The sequence below is a fragment of the Gasterosteus aculeatus genome, chromosome X (genome assembly GCF_964276395.1).
Source record: "Gasterosteus aculeatus chromosome X, fGasAcu3.hap1.1, whole genome shotgun sequence".
NCBI lineage: Eukaryota > Metazoa > Chordata > Actinopteri > Perciformes > Gasterosteidae > Gasterosteus > Gasterosteus aculeatus.
Genome location: NC_135698.1, coordinates 16,727,776 through 16,753,311, shown reverse-complemented (window position 1 = coordinate 16,753,311; position 25,536 = coordinate 16,727,776). Strand labels below are relative to the sequence as shown.

The 25,536-nt window shown below is 43.2% G+C and overlaps 4 protein-coding genes and 3 non-coding genes across 9 annotated transcripts; 5 read left to right on the top strand and 2 right to left on the bottom strand.

The window, feature by feature from the left end:
• Window positions 1–291: 291 nt before the first annotated feature.
• On the bottom strand, window positions 292–2,374 carry commd9 (COMM domain containing 9). The gene is made up of 6 exons (XM_040162707.2): window positions 2,218–2,374; window positions 1,453–1,569; window positions 1,161–1,300; window positions 1,007–1,041; window positions 770–873; window positions 292–648 (listed from the first exon to the last, which is right to left on the bottom strand). Exons 1-6 carry the CDS (start codon window positions 2,269–2,271, stop codon window positions 511–513), a joined length of 588 nt encoding a protein of 195 aa, XP_040018641.1. The 5' UTR covers window positions 2,272–2,374; the 3' UTR covers window positions 292–510.
• A 466-nt stretch (window positions 2,375–2,840) lies between these two features.
• On the top strand, window positions 2,841–5,539 carry LOC120809104 (small ribosomal subunit protein eS17). The gene is made up of 5 exons (XM_040162703.2): window positions 2,841–2,940; window positions 3,824–3,975; window positions 4,083–4,188; window positions 4,889–4,954; window positions 5,422–5,539. The coding sequence occupies exons 1-5, from the start codon at window positions 2,938–2,940 to the stop codon at window positions 5,497–5,499; spliced, it is 405 nt and encodes a 134-aa protein (XP_040018637.1). The 5' UTR covers window positions 2,841–2,937; the 3' UTR covers window positions 5,500–5,539.
• Window positions 3,616–3,741, top strand: LOC120809904 (small nucleolar RNA SNORA71). The gene has a single exon (XR_005710153.2). It is a non-coding gene; the product is annotated as a small nucleolar RNA SNORA71 (small nucleolar RNA).
• On the top strand, window positions 4,672–4,797 carry LOC120809903 (small nucleolar RNA SNORA71). Its single transcript, XR_005710152.2, has one exon. It is a non-coding gene; the product is annotated as a small nucleolar RNA SNORA71 (small nucleolar RNA).
• LOC120809905 (small nucleolar RNA SNORA71) lies at window positions 5,170–5,295 on the top strand. The gene has a single exon (XR_005710154.1). It is a non-coding gene; the product is annotated as a small nucleolar RNA SNORA71 (small nucleolar RNA).
• Window positions 5,540–6,949: 1,410 nt separating the features above from the next.
• cxh15orf40 (chromosome X C15orf40 homolog) lies at window positions 6,950–8,531 on the bottom strand. Its single transcript, XM_040162702.2, has 4 exons — window positions 8,212–8,531; window positions 7,388–7,496; window positions 7,180–7,307; window positions 6,950–7,098 (listed from the first exon to the last, which is right to left on the bottom strand). Exons 1-4 carry the CDS (start codon window positions 8,494–8,496, stop codon window positions 7,009–7,011), a joined length of 612 nt encoding a protein of 203 aa, XP_040018636.1. The 5' UTR covers window positions 8,497–8,531; the 3' UTR covers window positions 6,950–7,008.
• Window positions 8,532–14,226: 5,695 nt separating this feature from the next.
• Window positions 14,227–25,155, top strand: LOC120808916 (proline-rich protein 5-like). 3 transcript variants are annotated; one of them, XM_040162258.2, is made up of 9 exons: window positions 14,227–14,491; window positions 20,262–20,392; window positions 21,189–21,269; window positions 21,350–21,398; window positions 21,598–21,655; window positions 21,978–22,069; window positions 22,692–22,829; window positions 23,214–23,325; window positions 24,293–25,155. In XM_040162258.2, the coding sequence occupies exons 2-9, from the start codon at window positions 20,274–20,276 to the stop codon at window positions 24,631–24,633; spliced, it is 990 nt and encodes a 329-aa protein (XP_040018192.1). In that variant the 5' UTR covers window positions 14,227–14,491; window positions 20,262–20,273; the 3' UTR covers window positions 24,634–25,155. The 3 variants fall into 3 exon arrangements, with proteins under 3 accessions (XP_040018192.1, XP_040018191.1, XP_077939230.1); XM_040162257.2 differs by having other exon boundaries at window positions 20,259–20,392; XM_078083104.1 differs by lacking the exon at window positions 14,227–14,491 and having other exon boundaries at window positions 19,509–20,392.
• The last annotated feature ends 381 nt before the right edge of the window (window positions 25,156–25,536 follow it).

Sequence of the window (25,536 nt, the reverse complement as noted above, 5' to 3'; positions counted from 1 at the left end):
TGGCGTCTAAGGACAGATTCATTAATTTATGTTACTGTTGTAAATATTAAAAATGTCATGTGACAGTAAGCAGAGGTAACTACGTCACGTCAACTGATGGATGCATCTCCTGGGGTCAGGACTGTTTGTGCCCAAAGCAAGCCCCCCCAAATTTGAGTTCTTCTTGCAAGTGTCATTTAATAATACTATTATAATTATTATAATAATATAACAATGTCCTCTCTAGTGATTTCACACCAGTGAACTAATTCTAACAATTACAAAAAAATGTACAAAAGAATATATATATAATCCGATTCAGAAGTATTATTTATTAATCTGAAAAAACTACAAAATGTTTTAGAAACAAAAAAAAGTTCTGTTTTTATTTTAGTAAATTTGTTATTGACATATTTCTGTAAACATTCGAACTAATTAATAAAAACTTGAATACATGACAAAAAAAAGGATCAGTGATGAAATCACATAGTGACATCACAGCTTTGTGATGTCATCTTCTGGACGGACCAATCACTTGGCAGCGACGACAGACAGCTGGTCTCTGATGCGTCCCAGTCCGTCCAGCATGGTGTCCACTGACTCCCGGCTCAGCTCCACCATCACCGTGGAAACCGGCTCGATGCCCGCCGACGGACATGGGTCCTCCATCTGAAAGACACGGACCTCTTTCAGAACATGCAAACCTCCTCAGAACTCGGAGACCTCCTCAGATCTCTTCACAACATGGAGGTTACAGGACCTCCGCAGGTGGTTCAGGTTCAGAACTCACCTTGATCTGGACTAGACAGGTCGGGACGGACAACCGACCGACTGAGTCTGATCCGGTCACCATGTCGACTCTCCAGTCCAACTCCTTCAGCTGTGGGAGAGAGACTACACACACACACAGACACACACACCGTTGTAAAGCCTTACGACACACACACACACACACACACACACACACACACACACACACACACACACACACACTAGAGGTGAATGTAGAACATGCATCATGACTCACTCTGATCTCGGAGAGCTTCCGTCCTCCACGTCGGACTGAAAAACATCAGAGACACGAGTGACCTCGTCACAGCCTGCAGTGATATCACATTTGAGCAGCCAATAGGAGCTCCTGCTTCACGCTACATTAAGATGGCAGAGGAACGTGAGAGAACCTGTTCTCCAGCAGGATCTTGGTGATGAGGTTCTTCAGACTGGAGTGGAAGGAGTCAGGGAACAGACGGAGGATCTGCTCTGCAGAACCCAGATGGTGGAAGAGAACATGGTGAGAGAGGAGGTGGAGGGAGCGGAGGAGCTGGAGGGAGCACACACACACACACACACACACACACATTACTGTTGGGTTATTAAGAACATCAAGAATTCTAAAAACTTTCTTCAATCAAGTGTGTGTGTGTCTCTATGTCTGTCTGTCTGTTTGTGTGTGTGTGTGCGTGCGTGTGTTACCTGAGCAGCCTGAGCAGTGGTAACATTCATTGTCTCCGCCGTCGTCTCCTCCAGCCGGCGGTGCGTCCCCCTGTGACTCTGAACACAGATGTCTCTCACTGCGTCTTTAGACGGAGCCTCGGGAGACAAAGACAAGTCAGGTTGCTACTAAGTGAGCAAGTACTAATACCACAGTGTAATACTCTGGTACAAAGTACAAAGCATCAGCAAACCATCAAAATGTGCTTACGTAGTACAGTAAAAGTACTCATGATGTAGAGTAATAATGATAACATATGTAGTATTATGAGTAATGTGTTAATCACTTTAAAGGGAACTACATGCCGATGGAACTACAATACTTCATTTATTAGTAATAAAGTATTGAGTATTGGTCACCTGAATGTGTAAGGAAAGCGTTTGGATTAATCTAGTAAAAAGTACATCTACTCTTAGAAAACAGCTAATATTTTACAGCCTGTAATAACAATAAATTAAGACATAATAAATTAAAAAACAGGAATAGTAAAGTCAAACTTTTTATAATAAAAAACACTTGTATATGTTAAGAATAGGTTAATCTATAATTAAATACGATGTCAAGTACACTGTTTAAAGTAATACATGTAAAGCCAAGTGATGCTAGCAGGCTAATTTGAGCTATTTATTAATATTTGTAGGAGGTTATATGAGTATTAACCAAACAGATACATTAGAAGAATTTATCGAGCTTCAGCTGAAACGATCGCAAAGAATCTGTTTAAGATCGATATTCGGGATCAATACCTTCAGGAGGAGCTGTAAATTGTCAAAATGTTCGCTGGACAGAGCGGCAGCCATGTTGTCATGTGACGTCACCTGAGTATCACTTGATAAATCTGCTGGCGCTCATGGGAAATGATGTTCAACTGGAAACTACGTGAAGAACTACAATTTAATCCTGCTTTTCACTCTAAAAGAGTAAAAATACTCTAGTAATATTATATGATATGTAATGTACAACAACAGTCACGGATTGCATAATTTTCTTATAATAATTTTTCTTTTTTCTATTCTAATTTATTCTACTGATTACCAAGAGGACCTTAGCATGTAGTATTTCTAATATCTATTTAATAAAATAATTAAATACATTTGTTTTAATTAAATAATTACGTGACATTACATGTCATTTAGCTGACGCTTTTATCCAAATCAATTTACAATAATAAAATCGGAATACAGTTTATTGACAAGCAAGTTAATAAATATATTAAAAGAAAAAGTAGATTAAAATATAAAAAGATAAGTGTAAAAAACACAGGAGCAATATTTATGGTATAGATATAGATATATTGTAAATATTGAATTAAATATGGGATGTCGATAATTGCTTAGTTTGATAGTTTCGTCTTCCGGCCAACAGAGGGCGCTACACGTGCGCCTCGTTTCTTTTCTCAGCTTCCGCCTGTGGATTTAAACTTCCGCCGGAAATTTATTCGTTCTCTTTTACCAGGCCGATCCAACATGGTGGGTATTTTTCACATGCCTACCTGGCTAATCTAAAATAATCCTCAAATTGTGAGGAGCTTTGTTCTTCGGGGATTTTGTTTTTGGGCATCGGATAGGTTAACAAACCTGAATATTGGAGTATTGACGTTCGATGACGTAAATTCACCTCTGATGTAGCAGAATTGTAGCAGCGAAGCTGCCGCTCGGGATGTGGCGCGGTGGAGTTAAATTAAACGTTTCTCATTCCGATTTCTATATATTTAATATAGCGGAATAGCAGAATATTAATGTTGTGTTTGTTAAAACGGCGGCTCTTATAACTTGCCTGCTAAAATATCTCACCCGCCATTAGCTTACCTAGAAAATCCGCGGTGTTAACCCCCACCCCCCGGTAAGCTAGCAACCTTTACAGAGTATCTCACTGGTATGTCGGTGGTTTAAACATTCCGGTGACCGACCGTTTAATTAACATATCGGGGAAGTGTTTGAAGGCGTGTGGGGGCCATGACGGTTCATCTCATCCGGTCAGGTAGTATCGCACCTCCCCTGAGGTGTCCCAGCTTGCCCCTGCTGAGGGTGACCGTATCAAACGAAACTTCTGTGAAATAGAATCTGCTCCGATCTAAAATTCAAATAAGCAGGTTCGTAAAAATGTTAAGCTCCAGGTTTATTATGTCATGAATGAGTGCTGAGTCCTGTGTCGAAAGTGGTCATGGCGTCCTCGTCGTCAGGCCATTGATAGAACAGGAAGATCAACTGAAAGCCTTTCCCGTGTGTGAAGGACTGTTTGTTCCTATCTCACCCTGATGCTCTCGGACAAATGGTCCTCATCAGCTAAAATTGGCAACCAAAATGGTTTCTAAGAACGTAAACTAATGACATAACATTCTCCTTTCCTCAGGGACGAGTCAGGACCAAGACGGTGAAGAAGGCTGCCCGGGTCATCATCGAGAAATACTACACCCGTCTAGGGAGTGACTTCCACACCAACAAGAGGGTGTGTGAGGAGATCGCCATCATCCCTAGCAAGAAGCTACGCAACAAGATCGCTGGGTCAGTTCCTAACATCTGCTCCACATCCTATATCTATAGTGCTTTTCCTCAAATGTGCAGTCTTCTTCATGAAGTCTGTGTTCATGTCTCTGTGGTTCTGGCTGCAGGTATGTTACGCATCTGATGAAGAGGATCCAGAGGGGTCCAGTCAGAGGAATCTCCATCAAACTGCAGGAAGAGGAGCGAGAGAGGAGGGACAACTACGTTCCAGAGGTCAGTAAACTCACCACATGCATGTTCAATTGCAACGTAGGGACTTTGAAAGGGCTTTTTGGACTGTTTCACCAGTTGACTAGAACTGGTGTAGACTGGGAACTCGTACTGGGGTTTTCCTGTTTTTTTTCCGTTTTTTTTCTTAACCTGTTCTGCCCGCACTGTGCCCTATACCCCCCACTCCTACCTCCCAGATATACAAAATGGAGGTATTAATTTTTATCATGGGTAAGCCATTTTCGGAGCTGAGAATATTAATGATTTAAGTTTTGTAGGTTTAAAGAGAACCTGCCTTGTCGTCCTGCTGGCAGGTTTAAGGAAAGCTAACGAGATGCAGATTCAAGAACTATGATAATGAATCAGCAGAATTTACCAAGATGTTGGTTAAACGTCACGTCAGCAGATTTAAGAGCTGCTTTCATTTGGACAATAAATGATTGTCACCACGTGAGGGTGACCATGCTCTATTAATGAATGCGTGCGTCCTGTGTCGAAAGTGGTCATGGCGTCCTCGTCGTCAGGCCATTGATAGAGCAGGAAGATCAACTGAGAGCCTTTCCCGTGTGTGAAGGATTGTCTGTTCCTATCTCACCCTGATGCTCTCTGACAGATGGTCCTCCTTAAATCTGTTTTTACCATGACGTGTGGTGTAGAATCTCAGGCCAGGTCTTTATGTCTTCATGTCCCCCCACTCTCCCAGGTTTCTGCTCTGGACCAGGAGCTCATAGAAGTTGATCCTGACACAAAGGAGATGCTGAAGCTGCTGGTGAGTTATAAATTACTATATTTACTAAACCTAGTAATACCTCTGGGTAGTAACAGTAAGAAACAACTAAACAGAAAACTCTTGAGTTAGTTTTTTTATAAGCTGTGAAGTTATTTGATCTCAAAAGAATATATTTGAATAGCTGCTTTAACATACCACGGTAAGCTTGTAAAGGTAAAACGTGGTGCCTTCAGGTTAGCGTGTTTCTCCCAGCGTCCTGTGTCGAAAGTGGTCATGGCGTCCTCGTCGTCAGGCCATTGATAGAGCAGGAAGATCAACTGAGAGCCTTTCCCGTGTGTGAAGGATTGTCGGTTCCTATCTCACCCTGATGCTCTCTGACAGATGGTCCTCCTTAAATCTGTTTTTACCATGACGTGTGGTGTAGAATCTCAGCCCAGGTCTTTGCTTCTATTGGTCCTACTACAGTGTGTCCATGTTCTCAGACCTGTTCTCCTTCTGCTCCTCAGGACTTCGGCGGTCTGTCTAACCTGCAGGTGACCCAGCCCACCGTCGGCATGAACTTCAAGCAGCCGCGAGGAGTCTAGACTGTAAAATATCTTACTAATAAACCCCTTGGGACAAAAAGCCTCCTGACTTTTATATTTTATATAATCGAACGCTGAAAGATAAAAGGTGCATTCATTAATTTGAGCCCCGCTCTTTAAATTTCCTCTTCTGATGTTAAACATTTGGTTTGGAAAATAGACGTTCATTATTGGTCAAATATCCGGTTAGCTCCTCACAGGTGATCCTGACTTCAACCCCCCCAGCACTGAACTCCCATACTTAAAAATTATACATAGACCACATTGCTAAGTCCACATTACATCCAAGAAGTACCAAAATGGAATACAGTGTATTTAATACAAATAAATAAGTAACCCTGTTTTACCCAAAAAAAACCTAATACTCTTGTCAGTGTTATACTATATTCTCAAATTCCTCATTCACATCGAGCAGAAATGTGATAATTGATAAAAGGCTATTCGATGACTCCAGGCGCTCCCCTCTGCGTAATATGAAGTAGCAAAAAGACTTTGCGATGAGTACAGTTAACTTGTAAGGATAAACTTCAATGTATCAGATATATATATATCTATATATATATATATCTATATATCTATCAATCCATAAAAACCTGTGGAAATGAGATTCAGTGTATTGCTCCCTGGTTGGTGGACTGGTGTTTGGTCCTTAGCACACATCTTTATTACCGTCCCTGGCCACAGAAGAATCTGTTACACCAAAGGATTTCCACAAGATTAATTTAGATAAAATATGTGAGCAGACATCTTGTAAAGTACTAAATCACATTTGCAAACACCAGCCTGCAAAATGTTTATTTTATCTTGACCTGTTGCTAGGATCTTTCTTGTCATGTTTGTTCTGTATGAACATTAAATGTAGAAAGATATTTAGAATTAGTTTAGAGATTTTTGCATATGGTTGTAAAACATTCTCCTTATGAATACGGGTTTGAAATTGGAGCTTTAAGGGTAAATTTCCCGAGGAACATTAATTCCCTCTGCTCACTTTAAGGGCAAAGTAGGCTAATACGTTGTATTTGTATACGTAGTAGGCTACTCAGACACTTTACAGTAAAACCAGCACGTAAAACAAGCAAATAAGACAGTACAACTTTAAGTACATATTTTTAAATTCTTCTGCATTCAGTCAGCCCACGATTGTCTGCCAGGCTTTTTCTGTTTAATTACAGCTGCCGTTTTTCCTGTTTTTGCACATATGCTTCCTCAAACGCTTCCATAATCAGTTGCTGCTCAGCTGGTTAAAAATATGCTGCGCGCGTCTTCATTTCTGCATCAGTACATCTGTGATGCATACCATGGTCTACTTAAAGCCGTGGACCCGCACTTATCCCAGCTATGTACACCTGGATTGACTTTGCTCACCCTATGTGCAACCGATTAAGTCGCAACAAGTGGATCACACTAAGTTTGTTATCCTGGATTTGTGAAATAGCCCCCAGACAAGGCAAAGAGATCAACTGTTTATTTTGCATTTTAAATATTTTGGAGATTAAGCACATCCTCCCGTCAGCCTGCAGCCTCTCTGAGCCTCCTCAGAACCTCCTCTGGACTCAGAGGGGAGTCCACGTGGATCACTTTGTCTCTGGACCTGGAGCCCTGCCGGGTCACAGAAGGAGCAGCATCATTATCATGTATGAGTGAGGATGGAGGAGCAGGTGGTGTTCTATTTGAGCAGACCTTGTTTAGAGACACGTGGCTCTTCTTCAGGTCCAGGACTTCGGCCAGGAAGCGGATCAGCTCGGTGTTGGCCTCTCCGTCCGTTGGAGGCGCCGAGACGGCGACGCCCACCGCCTCTGCCGAAACATCTGAAAGAGCAGAACAAGAAGAGGTGACCCTCCAGTGGTCACGTGACAGCGTGGAGTAATGCAGGTGCAGCGCCATTGACCTGTGACCCCGCTGTGCTTGGAGGCGGGCTTGACGCGCACCGCAATGGTGACGGCGCCTCGCTTGTCCCGGGACACCGGACAGGAAGCTCCACCCTCTGCTCCTCTCAGCTGGTATCAGATCAGATTGATGGAGCGTCACACATCTTTGTTATGGTACTTCATAAGTTTCCCTTGTCCATGAGTATTTCTACAATGTGTGGTGTGTGTATGTATATATTATATATATATTGTTGTGTTCAAAAATGAAGAAAAACGCCGGACGGACAGAGGTCATCGCAGATCAAAAGGTTAAGTCAAATGTATTTAATAAAGGAGATGGTGTTGTGGTAAAAAGAACATCTCAGCTGAGGAGCCGCTGGTCTCAGCAACCAACAGGCCCCAGGTCAGTCCTTTTGACCCTCCCTAGAGCCCGTCTGTCGCCTCCACCAGCGAACTCCAGAACAATGGTTCCTACAGGTATTTATACCAATGCTTAAAGGTGTGAAAGTTAGTGTCCACACCTATGGGAGTGGTCTTCTGGTGAGTTCAATGTAACTCGGATTTCGAATGACCCTTAGTCAATATCGGTTGTTGTGCAAGTATTACATGCATGCATTCCAGTTGATTACATTACATTAAATACGATCATAACTGCATTGGTATTATTCTATTACAGTTTCAGAATTACAGTGGTTTTACAATATTGTCATTACTTTATTGATTACACAGTTTCAGAATCATGGCTGTATTCTGGTGTACACTATATGCATTTTTATTAATTTTATGAACCGGGTCGTATAATTGTTTCTAATATCCTACAATATGTAAAGAAGTAACCTTTTACCTCCTTACAACTCCCCGCTTTGTGTTTTTGGGGCATCTGTCCGCGTGCTGAGCTGCTCATAAGCCGGTGAGCACCGGGGAGAGGAGTCCGTCTCCACCGGCAGACCACCGAGATGACGTCACACACACGGTTCAACGGCTCAACTCCAAACGACGGAAGAGATTTAACGTTAGAAAATAAACACGTTATAATGAAACAGGAGCGAGCAGACATCCGAGTGCTGCTTGCTAGCTCAGTAGCGGTTAGCGCAGAGTCAGGGAGCAGAAATGAAAACAGCGTACACATCGCGATTTCCGTATTACACAGTAATATCTTCCGCTGTTTTTCAAAGTAAAAGCCTCAATTTTAAATTGTAATATCTGAACATGTACATGTAACATGTTTTTGTCTTCATCATTATTTAAAACAATGCATATTATGGTATAATATATATTTATATTACAGACTGCGGCTCGCTGGAGGGCAGCCACAGCCAGCAGGCCGACTACGGCTCCTAGCTGAGGTCAGCAACCTTTATTCAGCTCTGTTGTTTGTTTGTTGTTTCCTTTCCGTGTGGAGAAGCTTCATTAAAGCTTGAGACGGTCTGGGTGAAACGTTTCCTCTGTGTTGTTAAGCGGCATTTCCCGAGACGTGGCACAGCGAGAAGAGGTCAAGGTACTGAAGCCGGGCGTCATTGGATGTTCCAAAGGGACAATGATCCCAAGCGTACCTCAAAGTCGACCATGGCCTGGTTTCAGAAGAAGAGATTCTAGAATGGCCGTCAGTTGCCTAACTTGAACCCCATCGAAAATCTGATTTGAAGAAGACGGTTGCAGAACACACACCCAAGAATGTTCCTGAACCGGAGGCCATTGGCCATGAGGGATTTACCAACGGTGTTCACATCTTCAACACCTCCCTGGAGACATGCCACGTACCAGCCTGCTTCAAGGCCTCCAACGTCATCCCCCTCCCCCAAAAGGATCCAAGGACTTAATGACTACAGGCCCGTCGCCCTGACCCCCGTAGTCATGAAGTCTTTTGAACAGCTACCGGTAGTCCTGTCCCACCTGAAATCCCTCACTTCGCCTACAGAGCCAACAGGTCTGAAGCTGGGGAAACATGTCTCAGCCTCTTGGACCATCAGCACCGGTTCCCTCCAAGGCTGCGTTCTTTCCCCTCTGCTCTTCTCACTGTACACCAACAGCTGCACCTCCAGTCACCAGTCAGTCAAGCTGCTGAAGTTTGCGGATGACACCAATGACTTCCCAAAAGGAGGCTCTACTAAGTACAGAAGATGCACATCATGATCCTTTTGAAGCGTCAGTAGTCATTAAAAGTAGCATCTTATATACGTATATGTATATACATAAGGAATAAACATGGCTTCTGATTTTTTTAGTTTTTTCATTTAAATCATTTAAAAATGTATTAAAATTGGTATGTGTGCAGTATCCCCTCCGGCTCCGTGGCTGTCTCAACCGGTCCGTGCCATGAGAGCCACCATGCGAGCGTCGGAAAGGAGATGGCGTAAATATAAACGACCTGACGACCTGCTTAAATTTCAATCTCTCCTCTCCTCGTTTTCTGCTTCTATCTCTGCTGCCAAAAGCTCTTTCTACCAATCCAAAATCGAATCTTCATTCTCTAACCCCAAAAAACTCTTCTCGATCTTCTCCAATCTCCTCGAACCCCCTACCCCTCCTCCCCCCTCCACCCTTCTTCTGGGAGACTTTGTCAACTACTTCACCAAGAAAATAGCTGACATACGCTCCTCCTTCTCAAACCCACCTCCTACTTCTCGCGTCGCACCGACCTCACCTCTTTCGCCCTCACTTTCCTCTTTCACCGCCCTCTCTCCTAACCAAATTCTTACCCTAGTAACCTCTGCCCGTCCGACCATCTGCCCTCTTGACCCCATTCCATCACATCTTCTACAATCTATCGCACCTGACCTTCTTCCGTTCCTCACCTGTCTCATCAACAACGCTCTGTTATCTGGCTGTTTTCCCAATTCTCTGAAGGAGCCAAGAGTTAACCCTCTCCTGAAGAAACCCACCCTCAACCCTTCTGAAGAAAACAACTACAGACCGGTTTCTCTTCTTCCCTTTTTGTCCAAAACCCTTGAACGTGCTATCTTTAATCAACTCTCCTCTTATCTCCACTGTAACAACAAAGAGCAACTCCACACTGCTAGAGCCGCCTCTCTCTCCTCTGTCCTCATCCTTCTGGACCTCTCTGCTGCATTTGACACGGTCAACCACCAGATCCTTATTTCCTCCCTTCAGGAACTTGGTGTCACAGGCTCTGCTCTCTCCCTTCTCTCGTCCTACCTTGACGGCCGCACCTACCGGGTAACCTGGCGAGGATCTGTGTCGGAACCTTGTCCTCTTACTACTGGAGTTCCTCAGGGTTCCGTGCTGGGTCCCCTCCTGTTTTCGCTTTACACCAACTCTCTTGGCGCTGTCATTCGCTTGCATGGCTTCTCTTACCACAGCTATGCCGATGACACCCAACTAATTCTCTCCTTCCCTCACTCGGACACCCAGGTGGCGGCACAGATCTCTGCCTGTCTAACTGACATCTCTCAGTGGATGTCCGCCCACCATCTGAAAATCAACCCCGACAAGACTGAACTACTTCTCTTTCCCGAAAAAAGATTCGCTTACCCAGGACCTGACAGTCAACTTTGGAAACTCCGTACTAACGCCCACTTTGACCGCTAAGAACCTCGGCGTCACACTCGACAGCCAACTCTCCCTGACTCCCAACATCACCGCGACAAAGCGATCCTGTAGATACACGCTCTACAACATCAGGAGAATACGTCCCCTTGTCACTCAGAAGGCAGCGCAGGTACTGATTCAGGCTCTTGTCATCTCCTGCCTGGACTACTGCAACTCCCTCCTGGCTGGTCTCCCTGCCACCGCCATTCGACCTCTGCAGCTCATTCAGAATGCAGCAGCTCGACTGGTCTTCAACCTTCCGAAATTCTCCCACACTACTCCACTCCTCCGCTCTCTTCACTGGCTACCGGTGGCCGCCCGCATCCAGTTCAAAACATTGGTGCTCACGTACCATGGTGTGAATGGATCGGGTCCAGCTTACATCCAGGACATGGGCAAACCCTACATCCCAACCCGCACTCTCCGCTCTGCATCCGCAAAACTACTCGTCCCTCCCTCACTGAGAGCAAAACACCCGACTAGATCTCGACTCTTTGCTGTCCTTGCGCCGAAATAGTGGAACGAGCTCTCTGAAGACACCAGGACCGCAGAGAGCCTTCACATCTTCCGCCGCAAACTAAAGACACACCTCTTCAGACTCTACCTCGACTAAAGACTAACAAATTATAGCACTTAAATTGTACTTGTAACGTCACTCATCTATAGCAAATTGTAAATTGGCTTATTTGAGGAAATTGCACTTTCTTGTTTCTTGTTCTCCTGAGTTTGTACCCTATGGTTGGATGCACTTATTGTACGTCGCTTTGGATAAAAGCGTCCGCTAAATGACATGTAATGTAATGTAATGTATCTACTTTATATGTGTATTTTTTGGTATTGTGTCCAATACTGCTACATGCTTAACTGAGATGGTAAACATTAAACTTCCAAAATATTGTTAGCATGCCGGCATTAGCTTCCCAGTGAGGAAAGGTGTATTATTTTAGATTTAATGTTGACAAACTGACGGATCATCATTTCTTTAAACTTTATAGATTTAATGTTTTCACTTGGAGAGGCAAATGGAGGAAACATTATGACGTTCTGTAAGGCAACAAACTGCTTGAGCCCAACAACACCCAAACATGAAAGGTTAGTGTGTGTGTGTGCGTGCGTGTGTGTGTGTGCGTGCGTGCGTGCGTGTGACACTCTGTGATTAGCGGCCTGTGGCGTGTCCTTTAGTGGGCGGAGCCTGCTCGTATATCTAAATAAAGTTGTCACCACAGAGCTGCTCGCAGGCTGCAGGCTGGTCCTCTACCTTCACCATGAGAATGGAATCTGGAGCTTTCTTGACCTTATACCTTTTACTCTATTGTTCAATGCTCATATTTGTATTCTATCATTTTTCATGTTATTATTCTGTAGCATCTTCGATCTCTTACACATGATTTCCTCGAGAAAAAATAAAATTGAATCTTATATTTAATTTATTTGTTTGTCTTATTTTAGTTGTTTTTTATCTTATATTATTTGATTTCATTTTATTATGTTGCTGTGTGAATGTTTTAGGAGAAACAATAACGAATACACCTGAAAGAAACATATTTTTTTAACAACAAGAGAATGACAAATTAGTAAACTACAAACCAACAAACATGGAAGAATGGCGCGTATGTGTGTGCGTGTTTGTGTGTGTGTGTGTGCGTGTATATGTCTGCCCGAACACTTTTGAGATGGAAAACCTAAAGGAGGGCAAATCAAATAACAGTTGTATATGTCTGTGTATATGTGACCGTGGGGTTAAATTTGTTCCTCCACCAGGTGAGGGCGCCATGAAACACAACAGGGATGGTGCAGGAACATGTCTGGCCTTTGACCTTTATCAGACATCAGCTGATCTCAGTTAAACAAATAATAATATAAATAAGTTTTGTTTAGCTTTGATTAAAGAATGAATAAACCTGATTGTGCATTCCTCTGAACTTTATACCTTGTACTTTATTCTGTACTTTATTCTGTATTCTTTTTACTTTATACATCATCCTTTGTATTGTATTCTTTTTACTTTATACATTATCCTTTGTATTGTAGTCTTAATTATTTTACTTTATTATCTTACTTTAAGTATATTTTCCTTTGTACTCTGTACTTTATCTTTATACTTTGTATTTTCACAGTGAATCATTTTTATTCTGGTCACATCAGCTGATCTTGAATCAGCAGATGTTTCTTTTTTCTTTCCCATAATAACCTTTTCTCTTTTTTTTTAAACTTAGAAAAGGGTCATATTCCAATCAATCCATCCATCTGCAAACCGCTTATCCTGCACACAGAGTCGAGGGGGGGCTGGAGTCTATCCCAGTCAACTTCGGTCGAGAGACGGGGTACATCCTGGACTGGTCGCCAGCGAATCGCAGGGCTACACAGAGACACACAACCATTCACACTCCTACAGGCAATTTAGAGTCCCCAAACTGCAGACACGGGGAGAACATCTTGTTATACATATATATATATATATATATTTACCTCTGAAAGTAGAACTTAAAATTGCTCGATGTTCTTTAAATTGTTTTTTATTGATATTTCGGTTCCATGGTGGAACCTCTACTTCTGTTTATCTGTGTCTTCAGCTCATGAATATCCATAAGTATTTATAAATGAATCATATATAGACATGGACATTCTTGAGCTGAAGCTTTTTGAACTGATCATCTTCTGGGACGCCGGATCCTGCATCAAGCTGCAATGACAACTGTCCCGGACGTTGGACATGTACCTTCAAAATAAAATAACAACTTTGGCAGTAAAGGAGTTTAATTATTTTATTTTAGTACTTCTGCAAAATGTAGAGTGGAAATGGGTTGCTTAAATTAAATATCTAAGGGTTTTGGACAGAATAACATGTTTGATGTTTTTCTACTTGGACACAGACTAAATGATTATCAAGAATAATCAGGTTGATAAACCTAACTTCTTTGAATAATTCATTGAATAATGCTAATAAATAGTTGTTGAATACAAATATGATCTCAAAGGAAACAGTGGACGTAATATCTGGGAAAGAAGAGGAGAGGAGGAGAAGGACAATAATGTTAATTTATTAGTAATAATGTGAATAACAAGAATAATAATAATAATCTACAAGTATAAGTTGTCAATGTTTGGAATAAACAAATATTTGATGGTAGATATACTTAATGTGACATGACTGTGGGGTATTACTCAAAACCTAATTACCAAATTACTCAAATAAAACATCGGAAAAGCCTCCTCCATAACAAACACTCGACTTCTATATTCAGCTGTCGCTTTTTTCCAAAGCGACTTACAATAAGTAACCTTTACTTTGAAGGTCATAACCGGAAGTGGTTCTGGTTAGCTTCGCTGGTTAGCGGAAGCCTCCAGGCTGTTGAAAAGAGCTTGTTGAACAGAAGCCAGTTAGAGTCCGAGAGTTGGCGAGGAGAGTCCGAGGAAAAGTAGTCCGCCTCTCTCAGTCCGCCCACAGCACACCGGTAACCGGAGGCCATGAGCGCAGAACGAGAGCCGAGGATGAGGAGCTGCATCCGGCGTTGAGTTGGGTTTCTGCACGTTTGCACTTCGCTATTGATCCGGGACAGAAGTGTTCCGCGGAGGTGAGTTCTGCTTCACAACCCGTCCATGTGACGTCGGAGAGAGAGGAGCGGGTGCCGGCGCGTGACGTCATTTAACTGGACAAACGCATCATGGTTGTAAAACCAGGTGCAAACTTTCATTGGGCAAAAAAACCGGACCATTTGACGTCGCTTTTAAGAACATAAAACAGTTTTGAGTCATTGTGGACGTAGTTCTTGTAAATGGACCCACACGTACGGGTAATTAGGTCTAAAGCATGGTCTAGAAATTGTAAGTAGATGTACAGGTGGTCTCAAGACTGTAAGTAGATCTACAAGTGGACTATAGACTGTAAACAGACCTACAAGGGGTTTAGAGACTGTAAGTCGATCTACAGGTCGTCGAGAGACTGCAAACAAACCTCCGGGCGTTCAAGTCTACATTCTACAGGTGGTCTAGAGACCGTAAACAGACCTACCGGGGGTCTAGAGACTAAGTAGATCTACGGGTGGTCTATAGATTGAAAAAGACCTACCAAGAGTTTAGAGACTCTTAGGTGGATCTAAAGGTTGTCTACAGACTGTAAACAGACCTATTGGGGACCTAGAGACTGTGCATAGATCTACAGGTGGTCTAGAGACTAAACAGACCTATAGGGGATCTAGAGACTGTAATTTGATCTACAGGTGGTCCAGAGACTAAACAGACATATATGGGACCTAGAGACTGTGAGTAGATCTACAGGTGGTCTTGAGACTAAACAGACATATATGGGACCTAGAGACTGTGAGTAGATCTACAGGTGGTCCAGAGAGTAAACAGACCTATAGGGGATCTAGAGACTGTAAGTCAGTCTACAGGGGATCTAGAGACTGTAAGTCAGTCTACATGTGGTATAGAGACTGTAAGCAGATCTACAGGTGGTCTAGAGACTAAACAGACCTATAGGGGATCTAGAGACTGTAATTTGATCTACAGGTGGTCCAGAGACTAAACAGACATATATGGGACCTAGAGACTGTGAGTAGATCTACAGGTGGTCTTGAGAGTAAACAGACCTATAGGGGATCTAGAGACTGTAAGTCAGTCTACAGGTGGTATAGAGACTGTAAGCAGATCTACAGGTGGTCTACAGACTAAACAGACCTATTGGGGATCTAGAGACTGTCAACAGTAACACTTGGGCTAGAGTCTAGAATAACAAGACTTAGATTCTAACTTTCTTATACATAAATATTATGTGGTTTATGTAGAAGGACTGTTTTAGTGGACTATAGTCTACGGTCCTTCGTCGTTAGAGGGGATCTACAGTTTATAGACCCGCATGTAATCTAGATCATAGACTAGATGATGTTCATGTCAACAGGCTGACATGTAGTTTTGATTCTGTAAATGGTCCACAGTGGGATTAGCTCTTAAATAGAGACTCTTAGAGGATTAGTTTTTGTTGACGTCTCACATGAGGTTGATGTTTAAGTCTTGTAAATGGATTTACAGGGAAAATATACTCACAGTTAAGTCCTGCAATAGAAATGTTCCCCGTAAAACAATAATAATAATCAGGAAAATGTGGTTAAAGTTTTAAAAACACATTATTAATTTATAGGGTTGGGCGAAAAAAACGATTCTTCGATTTCTCTCGATTCTCTCTAGAAAAGTGGTCCCCAACCTTTTTTACCTCGATCGCCGATCGACGGGGGGGCGGAACGATCGACGGGGGGGGAGGGGTAGTAGTCGTGCGCTCTGTGTTCACCGGTCGGCGAAACTGCCGTGCACGGTAAAAGGACAAGAAAAACGCGTGGGGAGTATGTCAGAGGGACGAGCGCACATAATTAGGAGAAAATCTGGTCAATTTTCAATATATATAAGCTTTCTGTGGTGCGGCCGGGTACCAAATGGCCCACGGGGCCCGGTGGTTGGGGACCACTGCTCTAGAACGATTCGGTCTCGATTCAGAAAAGTTAATAATCAGAATAAAAAAAAAAAAAGTCTGTCTCGCGCGAGCAAAAGCCCACAAGATATTTGCTCGCTCGCGGAGCGTGAACTTCCTCGCTCGCGAAATTATCTCGAAATTATGACATAAAACGTTGTCAAAAAACAAACGCCCCCCTTCAGTGATCGTAGTGGACCGTAGATGACAACCAGCTATAACCATCATTTACCATCATTACCGGCACATTAAGAGCAATGCGTCCAGCTCGCAGACCGGTCCGTCAGTCTTAATCTGAATATCTTGCCAACTTTACCGAACTATGAAGGAGCCTGCGCATACCTTACCTCATTATTTCAATTTTCCAAAAAGTCGATCCGTATTGAAAGTTGGCAAGATATTCACAGATTTGGACTTATTTCCGGTATTTTACAAATACGGACCGGTCTGAGACTAAGAGCAGTTTTTTCTTCATTTAAAAGAAAAATGAATCTGTTTAATATTTTTTTTTTACATAGGCTACTTCCATATTGTGTTGAAATAAATGCAAGCTGCATTGGTTCTTGCATTGTTGATTAGAAAATCATATTTGTGAAAAAGATTTTTTTTCTCTTATAAAAAATTAGAGAAGGTAATTCATCTGTTGATTTTCTTTAATTATCAAATAAAGTAGGAAGTGATTAGCGATTGAGAAAATTTAGAAAATCGAGATGCATCGATAATCGTTTTATCAGTTTAGAATTGAATAATCGGTTTAGAATCGATAATCGGTTTAGAATCAAATCGTTGACCTCGGAATCGAATCGTGAGGTGCCAAGAGATTTCCACTGCTACTAATTTACACTATTAAAGTTGGTGCTAATATATCAACATTATTAAAGTTATTGCCAATATATTAACATTATTATAAATACATTAACATTATTACTAGTGTCAACAACATAAAATATCTAACTAATCCATTAACATTGTAAGTTATTCATAATATTACTAATATCTGAGATGTAGTAGACTCAAGGTAAAAAAGATAAGTAGAAAGAAAATATTCAAGTAAAGTACAAGTAGTTGTAGTTTCGTAAATGTAAGCTGAGTAAATGTTACGTTTTTACCTGTGACTTAACTGATGTGTTACCTGGATTACGTGTGAAAAACTACACACACACACACACACACACACACACACACAAACAGGCTCTCAGCATGACGTCACCTGTTCTATGCTGTGATGTCATAATTGCAAGACTGCATTCTTCTTTTAATATGGTTGTTTTTCACAGGAAATTATCCCAGATCAGAATAATTGCATTAGTCCCTCTCTCGTGTTCCAGGATTAGCCCTTATGATAACGCTTACGCGTTAACAGACAGACAGAAACATTCTGTTTGTTCTTAGGTATTTCCGATGTGAATGAGATGGTCTGTGGTTTGATCATGTGACCTACAGCAGCTAGATGTTGACTGACAGGGGGCGGACCTTAATTTGACAGTTATTCATCCTCATCTGGAACGAGTCCCAAGACCAGTTGGCGTTTTGACGCATTTTTGATTTTTATTAAGGCCGACCCCAAATCAGAACTATTACATCAAAATCGTTCAACTGTTTGTTTCGTTTATAAATGATCAAATATGGTTATATAATGTTATATATCAGGAAAACCCAGCGGGAATTCATAATTAAGTTTGACGATTTCTTAGAAACGTGACTGGTTGATCTAGTTTTATCTGATTATTTTGTTCACGTTAAAGTTTCCGTTCATAAACTAGTTTTACTACTTACATGTAAACATCTGTGTATTAACAGTGTTGTAAAAAAATAAAACTTCTTGGACCATCTTGGAAACTTTAAGACTTCCTGTTTCCAAACATCTAAAAACAGATTGTCAGTATTCTGAAAATCCTTTGAAATGTAACCAGTGTTTTGGGTGTTAAGGCTTAATATAAACTAAGCTTGATATCAACTGAGCTTAATATCAACTGAGCTTAATATCAACTGAGCTTGATTCAACCTGCCACAGCTTTGGAAGGTGTCACAGACCAAATGTCACATGTTATGAGGAGCTGCTAGCTTGTTACCTGAGGGTAACAGTTTCCCTCTGTTTCTGGTGTTTGTGCTAAGCTAAGCTTAGCGTAGCGTCTTCATCACAGATATGAGAGCGAATCCCTCTGAAGACCTGAGAGCAGGTTTTACCTGATGGACGTGTCGTTAGAGGAGGATGTGATGGAGGGTGAGGCAGGTGGGGGTTTGAACTTTTTTATTTTGATGACTGTCTTTTGACAGTCTACCAGATGGGTCCCCATGGTTACGCGGATATGGTTACTCACGCGGTTGCGCCTAGCGCCCACTTCCACAGATCAGGAGGTGAGAAAGTTGGAGTGTTGGTTTATCTCTTTTTCTCAAACTGAGGCGCCCTGAAATGTGTGTATGTGAGAGTTCTCTAACTACTCGTCTTGTCTCCTCGCCTCCTTATCTCTTTGACTCCTCGCCTCACAGACAGAGAGAGAGAGAGAGAGAGAGAGAGAGAGAGGAGCCGGCCTTTGTCAGAACTCGGCTGGGTAAACAATGGTATGTTTGTGTTCACAACCTCCCATTGGCCGAGAACAGGGGAGACGGCACGGCGAGGGACTGTGGGACTCACAGAGGGCCGTGAATTCCCATCAGCCACCTGGGCGTCCCGAACGGGGCCTCGACCCTGTGGTGGGGGGGGGCTTTGGGGCCTACTCGCTGTGACGGTTAGAGGGGAGAGAAATAAAAGCCTCAGCTGAACACAAGAAGCTGATGATGTGATGTGATGTTTTCAGGCTCTGCAGGAGGAGATAACTAAACAACTTTGGTGTTCAAACCTTAGGTTTGTGTGGATATTCATTCAGTCTATGGGGAAATTACTCTCTCTTGATTTATGGCCTCAGTAAACATTGTAAACATGAGTGTATTGGCTCAATCTCCAGAATCAAGTCTTAGTCAATACACCATGATGTTCATTTAGTAAATTATGGTAAATTTAGAGTCAAACAGACCAAATAGACCATAAAGCAGGGGATGCTTTAGGGCGGGGCTTCACACTAATTGACAGATAAACATCTGTACTTCCTCCTCCATCCATATACGGCCACTTCCTGTTCATTGGTTGTGAAAACCAAGATGGTGAGGGCCAACACGCTGAACTGGAGGACTTCAGTCTTCACAGATGGGTTTGTTTTATCTGCGTTCTTGTCCGGTTGGCGCAATCTCGGGCGGATCTGTTTCTAGTTTATTATAGTACAGATAAAAATCCCCTTCAAAATAAAACCGATCAGTTTCACCGACCAAGGCCCAAACCCAGAAGTTCTAACGAAAGGGATATTTCCTTTAGCCGCAACATGCAATTTGTGTGGAATTAATGTGCTTCCTGCCATGGAAACCACAACAAAGCCTCTCCATCGCTCCAATCACGACTGACTCCAGATTCCAGAGCTTTTTAGCCTGATTTTATTCTGTACCTCATGTACCTAAACGTTTTGCTCTCTGACTAAATTAAATTGTTTATGGTGGTTTAATGGTTTCACAGTAACAACAACATATGAATATATCTCCGACAATAAAGTTCACATGGACTTTCAGGCCTCGTCTGTAAACAAACAGGAAGTGGTTCAGAAGAAGACCACGTTCCTGTTTCGGAATGATTCAACAACAGGAAGTAGAAGCTGCAGAGAGGCTGTGCGAGGCTTCCACCTGTCTGTCTCTCTCTGTGTCTGTCTCACTCTGTCTATCTTAATAACAATCATTCCGACTCTTTTTAGTTTACACTTTTTAGTTCATATCTTTCTTGTGAAACATTTCCATGTCACTCGACCTGATTAAAGAATGAACACTTATGATGTAATGATACCTTCTCTCCTCAGCAGCCAGGGTGCACGATGGGATCTTTTCGGCGGCCCAGGCCTCGCTTCATGAGTTCTCCGGTTCTGTCGGACCTCGCCCGGTTCCACGCCAGTTCTCCCTCTATGCAGATCTCCAACGCCAGCGTGTGGAACAGGTCAGCTGACCTTCCCCGTTATTTTAGTGAAGCATCTTCAGTCCTTCCTGATGTCCCGCATTTCCCAGAGTCCCCCACAGAGCTGATATCACCTCTCAAAGGGCAAATATTTATTACAATACATGTAATAACAATCTCCGCTCCGCAAATTATGACATTGTAGAAAACTTCATTCCCTCAAAACATCATTTTGAGGGAGTAACGATAACAACATTATTTGGAGCTATGAGAGGCTCCTGTTGTTGAACTTGATAAAGATCTGATCCTGGATCAGTCAAAGCCACCTGACTCCAGCAGAGGCTTTATCTTCATGTGTTTAGCGCACAATACGTGTGTGTGTGTGTCTGTGGGGAGTTATGGGCCCAAACTTCACGCTGCGTTGCTTTACGTTGCTTCACGCTGCGTTGCTCTCTCTGTTGCGTTGCTCTACTTTGCTCTGCATTTCTTTACATTACGTTGCTTCCCGTTGTGTAGCTCTACGTTGTCATTGGAACGTGAAGGGTTCTTATTGTCGCCAGACTCTCGTTCTGCGTCTCAGTGATTCAGCAGCAGGAAACCGTGGCCTGTTTGCTGCTCTTCAGGATGTTCAACAGGAAGTGGAGGTGGCAGCCCCGGCCACGTCCTGAGACGCACACACACGCACACGCACGCGCACATGCGCACACACGCACAAACTGCATGTGAGGAATCCCTCTGGTTTCTTCCAGTGATCTCTCCTCTCAGGTCTGTGATTGTGTAACATTAAACTAACATGTGATGCTATGACCTCTAACCTCCTGTGTGTGTGTGTCCTCAGTGTGCAGTCAGCTGTGATCAAGGTGTTCCAGGGTGGAGAGCTGCAGACTAACGAGCTCTACACTCTTAACGAGAGCATCAGGTGACTTTTTCTACTGAGTAAAAAGTACAACATGTACCTTAGAAATCCGCTCAAGTCACTGATCTCCTTGTGTCTTTAAGGTGGCTTCTCAAGACGGAGATGGGCTCCTTCATCACTGATTACTACCAGGTACCCTCTCTGTCCACTTCTTGTTGTCACTCAGAGGATGCTCCTCTTCCTGTTGTCATTTATTGTTGAACGTAGAGGATTTCACATTTTATTCTTGTTTATTTTTTGAAATATCTAAAATACTTTCAGTCTGTATATATACGTATATGTATTTCTACCATTTGGTCCACCTTCATGTATTTGCTGTTGTGTGTTCCAGAACCAGCTGCTGACTCGAGGTCTCTCTGAAGTGCTGGACCAGGTCCTGCTTCACTCTGGTGAGATGGCCTCTGGTTTCAGGGGGTTGGATCCCAACAAACCGGAGCAAGCATGCCATTCAGAATAATTCTGCTTTAGAACTTAAGAGCTTTTATATGAGCATTTAATAAGCCATATTGCAGCACACTAAAATACTTTGTCCAAATCAAAGTTCTTTTAATGTACTCTCTCAACATATCACCCATGATTCATTGCGGTACGGGGTGGCGCTTTAAAGCCAGACAGCAGACCAACAGAAAACATTTTAACAACATTGCTTTCTCCTCGGCGGGATGACGTTTTGTGTTTCCATGGTAACCGGCAGTACCCCCACCCCCACAGGTGACCAGGTGCTTGTGGTCCTCGCCGACATGTGGGACAGGTTCTTCACGGAGATCCTACCGACCCTGCAGGCCATCTTCTACCCAGTCCAGGTACTCACACGCCATCATTAGCGTGTTAGCATGTTGCTCAAAGCACCACTGTGTCGAAGCTTGGAGCTTTCTGTCGGACTGTCCACCTCTGGGAAGTGAGATCATAAAACAAAGCTGCCACTTAACCTCCTCGCTAAGTCCCGCCCACCAAATGCAGACTGACCAATCACAACGTAGCAACGCTCCCCTCCACAAACTCATATCACTGGTTCCAGATGTCCAGTAGTGGAGATAATATTAGCAGAGTACGTTAGCACTCTGTCAGCTAGCCTTAGCACCTCGATACCACACTAGCTGCTGAATGTGATTCTAACAGTGTTATTCCTTCATGTCAAACACATTATAGATTAGTTAATATTTCTCATTGAATGCACTTATTGTAAGTCGCTTTGGATAAAAGCGTCAGCCAAATGACATGTAATGTACTGTGACCGCAATTAGTGAGCGTGTGGTCTCCATGGTAACACAGCTCCGACAGCTTGACGGAGTAGCAGCGAGGGCGGGGCTTAGCCGAGGCTCGATTACCATGCCAATCTACCATGTCATGACTTTAACTAATCTGGGCTCATTTGATCAGAGAGATCAAAGGATTATCTAACCGTGTGTGTCTGTGTGTGTTCAGGGTCAGGAGCTGACAGTGAGGCAGATGACCCTTTTGGCCTTCAGAGACTTGGTACTGTTGAAGCTCCAGCTGAAAGAAACATTGAGAACTGCAGCCTCTGTCCCTCCAGCTGTCACTCAGATGCTGCTGGTGCTGCAGGTACACACACACACAAAGACACACACGTTTCATTTCAATTGTGCGTTCATGTATTTAGTTTACTTAAATAAATAAAAAAAATTGAGCCTTGATTTAGTGTCAATAGTTCAATGTGTCAATATATCAAATAAAAAACTGTCCTTAGCTTTCATAATAAACCAGATCCTCTTTTTACCCGTCACAATAAAAGCCCCAGACATGGACAAATACGTACAACAACGACAACAATAACAACAACAACAATAGCATTGTGTGGATGTGAACCTGATGAGAACCTTTGTTGTCTTCTCTCTGCCAGATTTAATAATTAAGACATAATGTTCCATAAACAAGTACACTCTCTGTGTCCTAATACCCTCTCTGTGTACTTGTACCCTCCCTCAGGGCATCCACCAGTGCGGGGCTCCCAGTGTGGAGGCCCACGAGCTGGAGGTCCTGGTGGAGGTGTCCGTGTCTCCGTTCCTCGGCCGCGTTCGGCCCCCCAGGAGCCTTCTGGGTAAGAAGACATTCATCAATAGTTGAACTGAATTTAAAATCAAAAGAATCAAAAGTAAATCTCAGTTGCTTTTGTAATGTAGCTAAAATGACTCGAGACACTTAATAGATATTCAGGTGGTGCAATCAGGGCCTGTGGGAAACCGCAGCGTCTGACAGCGATTAAGACGCTCTGCCTCGAGGAAACAAAGAGACAATTAGTCCCAAGAGTTGGCCTCAGGGGCGGGGCTCTATAGTAATACGCTGGTTAAGTCCTGTCAGCAGGGAGGTGAGCCGCTTAATCTGCTGCTGTGTGTACGTATGCGTGTGTGGTAACTACTACAACACACACACACACTATTTGTGTATTTTACACTCTTCCTAACCTGAATATGAGCTTTAAACCACTACGAGTGGAAACCTTCTCATGGTTGAAAAGATATGACCTGTTTTATCATCGGTATGCCATTCTCGAGCAGGTGTCTGAAAATGGCTTGATTCTAGAGAGGTTAAAGGTGAGGAAGTACTTCATGAATATGATGATATATAATGATGAATGATGAGTTTATAATGATCATAATCCCTCCTCTCTGTTGTGGAGGTGAGTTCAGTTCATCTCGTCCTCTTCTTTCTTCTTCTCAGGTACTTTAGTTAAGTAAAAACATTTGTGTCCTCGGAGCGCCTCCCCCAGAGGCTCGCCATAAACAGTCTATGGGAGAATTAGAGCGGATGCTAATGATGGCTCGGCTTGTGTATAAAATAAAAGTTCAAAAACCAGCGAGATAAAAGAAGGGAGTGTCAAACTATCTTTAACTGCATCTGCAGAGTGACAAGTCAGCGAATGAAGCGCACCCTAACTTGGATCGGAATGGCGGTTCTGGTCTGGACCTCATTGGAGACAATTAGGATGACATAAGTCTATTGTGTAAAGTCTACTTCCTCCTGCTTTTTAAAGCGTTGTTTGAGGCGAGTCTTCCTGTCTCCTGCAGAGTCTCGCCACCTGTGGTCGTCGCTAGGCGAGAGCTTCCAGCCGGAGATCACCATCACGCGGCACCACGCCTCCTCAGACTCCTCGTCGCTCGCCCCGCTGGTGGAGCAGGAGGGCGAGGCCTACCTGGAGAAGGCTGGCGGCGTGCGGCGCCACACGGTGGCCAACGCACACTCCGACGTGCGCCTGCTGTCCGCGTCCGGAAGGATGCATGCTGGTACGGAAAAGGGGGGCGTGGAGTTCCTGGGGGAGGGCGAGCCAATAGCTCAGAGAACCTTCTCGGGACAGCTGGACATGGTGGAGTCTCTGAGGGGAGGAGTCATCAGCCTCCCTCACAGCTGATGAGAGGACGAGGACACAAGGGGACAGGAAAGGAAACAAGGACGATGGAGAAGACAACATGGAGGATAGGGGTCTAACAAGACAACAATCTACAGGGTGAAGGAGACAAGATGGGACAAGACAGCAAAGGATCTGACCCAACAGGAAGTGAACATGACCTGTGGAGCAGGACAGAGGACAAAGTGTTGTGTCCCACGGCTCCCAGCAGAAGGAGAAGTACTGGTTCAGGATGTGTACTGGGAGCACCATCCAAACCAGAGACAGTTTTATGAGAGAGACGACGTGGTGGACAGAACCGACCGCAGGTTCTTTTCAAGTCATGTAATCATTTGTGTTTTTAGGATTGTTAATGATTAATAAAGATCCGTTATGAAGTGTTTTCCTCTGATAGCGACTATCATATACTACTACTAGTAGTACTACTACCTCAGTGTATAAATACTCAGGAGGAGGAAGGGTAGTAGATGGAGGAGGAGGAGCTCCGCCTGCAGGTGGTCTCTGGAGTCGGATGGGAGAAGAGCATGGACAACCGTCCCCAACAGAAAGGTCAAAATGAGATGGTGTTCTTGGTCTTTGGTGTTCTCAGCTCACTCCTGACCTGATATGGATACCTATGTGTTTCTAGTGTCTGAATACACAGACCTTGTAGAAGTACCTCATACTACCACAGTAAAACATCTCTGTACACGTCTTTTTAACTAAATGATGAGCCGAGCTAAAGTCAGAAAAAATAAGACCGGTCGACTAAATTTTTAAACGGTTATGAAGCAGTTTGTTGCCTTAAGTAAAAAATGATGGTTTCCAGTCTGACTTGTTCTAAATTAGTCAGGCTGAAAAAGAAAAACCAAGATGTAAGGTTGTGATGCAGTTTTATTAATTCTACAATAACTATTATGTATGTAT

What these genes read in the sequence shown, in the direction of transcription:
- commd9 (XM_040162707.2), bottom strand. Translation starts at nt 2,271, where the DNA reads ATGGCTGCCGCTCTGTCCAGCGAACATTTTGACAATTTACAGCTCCTC. An exon ending in ATTTACAGCTCCTCCTGAAG is followed by an intron (nt 1,570 to 2,217) that starts GTATTGATCCCG and finishes TTGTCTCCCGAG; the next exon opens with GCTCCGTCTAAAGACGCAGT. An exon ending in CCTGTCTAGTCCAGATCAAG is followed by an intron (nt 649 to 769) that starts GTGAGTTCTGAA and finishes CGTGTCTTTCAG; the next exon opens with ATGGAGGACCCATGTCCGTC.
- LOC120809104 (XM_040162703.2), top strand. An exon ending in CTACGCAACAAGATCGCTGG is followed by an intron (nt 3,976 to 4,082) that starts GTCAGTTCCTAA and finishes TTCTGGCTGCAG; the next exon opens with GTATGTTACGCATCTGATGA. An exon ending in GGGACAACTACGTTCCAGAG is followed by an intron (nt 4,189 to 4,888) that starts GTCAGTAAACTC and finishes CCACTCTCCCAG; the next exon opens with GTTTCTGCTCTGGACCAGGA.
- cxh15orf40 (XM_040162702.2), bottom strand. Translation starts at nt 8,496, where the DNA reads ATGTGTACGCTGTTTTCATTTCTGCTCCCTGACTCTGCGCTAACCGCT. An exon ending in AAGCGGGGAGTTGTAAGGAG is followed by an intron (nt 7,497 to 8,211) that starts GTAAAAGGTTAC and finishes ATCTGATACCAG; the next exon opens with CTGAGAGGAGCAGAGGGTGG. An exon ending in GCCACGTGTCTCTAAACAAG is followed by an intron (nt 7,099 to 7,179) that starts GTCTGCTCAAAT and finishes GTGACCCGGCAG; the next exon opens with GGCTCCAGGTCCAGAGACAA.
- LOC120808916 (XM_040162258.2), top strand. Translation starts at nt 20,274, where the DNA reads ATGGGATCTTTTCGGCGGCCCAGGCCTCGCTTCATGAGTTCTCCGGTT. An exon ending in TCATCACTGATTACTACCAG is followed by an intron (nt 21,399 to 21,597) that starts GTACCCTCTCTG and finishes TGTGTGTTCCAG; the next exon opens with AACCAGCTGCTGACTCGAGG. An exon ending in AGATGCTGCTGGTGCTGCAG is followed by an intron (nt 22,830 to 23,213) that starts GTACACACACAC and finishes ACCCTCCCTCAG; the next exon opens with GGCATCCACCAGTGCGGGGC.